The sequence below is a fragment of the Vigna angularis genome, chromosome 7, assembly GCF_016808095.1.
Source record: "Vigna angularis cultivar LongXiaoDou No.4 chromosome 7, ASM1680809v1, whole genome shotgun sequence".
Taxonomy (NCBI): domain Eukaryota; kingdom Viridiplantae; phylum Streptophyta; class Magnoliopsida; order Fabales; family Fabaceae; genus Vigna; species Vigna angularis.
In genome coordinates, this window is record NC_068976.1 from 27,418,546 (window position 1) to 27,421,528 (window position 2,983).

A 2,983-nucleotide genomic window follows, 5' to 3' on the forward strand; every position below is an offset into this window, starting at 1 on the left:
CATTGAGGCATTATCCAATTCCAATTGTCTTTTAATCAAACACACTTTCCTCATTAATTTCTACCTGGCCGAGACTTAAATCCATTACTGCATGTCTAAAAAAAAATGAAATCAGCATCCAAGCTATGTGAAATTGTGTGCAATCTGGCCAGGAATCATTGTTGTTTTTAGTGTGTTTGATACTTCCTTTGAAGCCTCTTTTCTCATTAAAAATACAGAATATATCGGTTTGAGGTTTGCCAAATTATTTCCAGCATTAATTAGATCTTACTCTTCATGTATGACTAGCATGTTGGTGTGATTTACTTCTTAGTTGTGTAATTTTTGTTTGCTGCTGTCTTCTTAATGTGCCACTGTTTTGACTCCTAATTCTTTGTTGTTTTGTCTTCTCTTAATCTTTAGATTGCTGCCAATTTTTTTGTGTGCCAAGATTATTGCTTTCTAGGTTCTATTTTTCACCAATTGTCTTGTGGTTTTCTTCCATTTTTGGCTTCTAAAGTATATGTTGTCTTGGTTTGTTCTCTTTCTTGTGTTGAGGTTGGATTGTACATTTTTCCACTTGCTTTAGCCTTGATTTGCTGCTCTAAATTTGTGATTTGAGAGACACATTACTATTTTGAAAGAAGAGTGCATGTGAGTGGAGTGATCTTGCTTTGTTTCACTATAAAAACTGTGAGCCTTGAGCTATTTTTTGTTGCTACTGTTTGAGTGAACCGAGAGCTGCTATTGGCTTCACTTTTCCACTGTTTTTGCTGACTGTATTAACATGTGTCTTATGTTTGTGTTGCTGTTGTTTGCCTTTTAAAATGTCTGCAGGTTCAAGCCATTCCTCTTCCAATGGAGCTAGCCATAATGGAAGTGCTTCTAGCAAATTTGACTTTATGAAGGCCTTTCAACAAATGCAATATCAACTTGAGTCCATTAGCAAACGGTTGGACCAGGACGCAAAAGCAAAAGGGAAGCAACCTCATGCTCATGATCATGGTTCCTCAAAGAAGAAGCATGAAGATAAAGCTATGGACCAAAGCCTTGGAATGCCCAAGTTGAACTTGCCCACTTTCAAAGGGGAAGCTGAGCCTACTGTATTTTTAGAGTGGATAGTTAAAGTATATTAGATTTTTGATTTGTATAGTGTAGAGAGACCTTTGCGTGTAAAGATAGCTGCTTTAGACTTAGAGGGATACGCCATGCAATGGCTAATTAGGATGGACATTAACACCAAGGGCTCACGCGCGAGCTCTTGGGAACATTTACGAGACTTGTTGTACCAACGCTTCGTACCTCCATACTACCATAGGGACCTCCTGATTAAGCTCCAACGACTTACTCAGGGTAGACGAAGTGTGGAGGAATATGCGCGCGAGCTCGAAGTGCTCCTATATCATACTAACACTCATGACACTGACTCCACGAAAATAGCAAGATTTATCAGTGGTCTCAATAGAAACATCCAAGATGTTGTGGAGCTCCATGATGATAAGGACTTAGATGTTGTGGTACATCAGGCTATGAAAGTCGAAAGACAAATTTTAAGAAAAGAGTCCTACCGCAACAAGTTTTCAAGTTCTTCAAAGGAACATTTTTATACGTGCTCATCATCAAGGGACAAAGAAAAGCATGTTTCTAGGAAGGTCACTCATAAATCTCAGCCATCATCTACTAACCCCGCGCCTTCTTCTAAACCTAAGTCACCTAGGCGCTCTAGTAAGATAAAATGTTTTAAGTGCTTAGGTCATGGTCACATTGCATCTACATGCCCAAATAAGCGGGCAATGTGCATTCGAGGAGAAGAGGTTGTCACCGATGACTCTCCTCCTTCTTCACCTTCACAACTTCTCACTCTTCTTCTTCCTGTAGTGAAGATGAATACAAGGTTCCATTTGATGGAGACCTACTAGTTATAAGACGTCTATTGGGACAAGTCCATAAGGACTTTGACTCCACTCAAAGAGAAAACATTTTTCACACTAGATGTCTTATAGCTAGCAAGGTTTGTTCCATGATCATGGATGGGGGAAGTTGTACTAATGTGGCTAACACTCGTGTAATTGACAAACTCAAGCTGCCCACTATTGCGCATGCCAAGCCCTACAAGCTTCAATGGTTAAGTGAGGAGGGTGAAATCTTGGTCAATAAACAAGTCCATATTTCCTTTTCCATTGGCAAGTGCCAAGATGAGGTTCTTTGTGATGTTGTACCCATGGAAGCAACTCACATTCTATTAGGAAGACTATGGCAATTTCATAGAAATGTTCAACATGATGGTCTTACTAATAGAATGTCTTTTACTTACCAAGGGCGCAAGGTCATCTTAAAACCTCTAACTCCAAAGGAAATACTTGAGGACCACCTCATCATGAAGTCCAAGAGAGGTGAAGAAAAGCAGAAGGTCAAGCATAATTGCCTCATCTCTCATAAAGAGATATTTAAAGTTATTGAAAATAAAGACCCTATCTTTTGTGTTTTTCCTTCCCAGTGTCTCACATCCACTCCTGTCCTTAGGTCTTCTAAGTTAGATAGTTTGCTAGAGGAGTTCCAAGATGTGTTTCAAGATCCTTCAAAAGGTTTACCACCTCTTAGAGGAATTGAACACCAAATTGATTTTATACCAAGAGCTTCTCTTCCAAACCGTCCGACTTATAGAACAAATTCCATGGAAATCCAAGAAATTCAAAGACAAGTATAGGGTTTGTTGTCTAACTGGTGGGTTAGAGATAGCATGAGTCCATGCGATATGCCAGTGATCCTTGTACCAAAAAAAGATGGTTCATGGCGTATGTGCACCGACTGTAGGGCCATTAATAACATCACCATTAAGTATAGGCATCTCATTCCTAGGTTAGATGATTTATTAGATGAGCTTCATGGTTCCACCATATTTTCCAAAATTGATCTTAAGAGCGGTTATAATAAAATTCGAATCAAAGAAGGGGATGAATGGAAAACCGCCTTTAAGACCAAATTTGGACTATATGAGTGGCTT

General features: G+C 39.2%; 1 protein-coding gene across 1 annotated transcript; it reads left to right on the forward strand.

The window, feature by feature from the left end:
- The first annotated feature begins 2,005 nt into the window (after positions 1–2,005).
- Positions 2,006–2,686, forward strand: LOC108336627 (uncharacterized). Its single transcript, XM_017573100.1, has one exon. It carries the CDS (start codon positions 2,006–2,008, stop codon positions 2,684–2,686), a length of 681 nt encoding a protein of 226 aa, XP_017428589.1.
- Positions 2,687–2,983: the final 297 nt, after the last annotated feature.

Bases quoted from the DNA above. Each gene is read 5' to 3' on its own strand.
- LOC108336627 (XM_017573100.1), top strand. From the start codon at position 2,006: ATGGATGGGGGAAGTTGTACTAATGTGGCTAACACTCGTGTAATTGAC.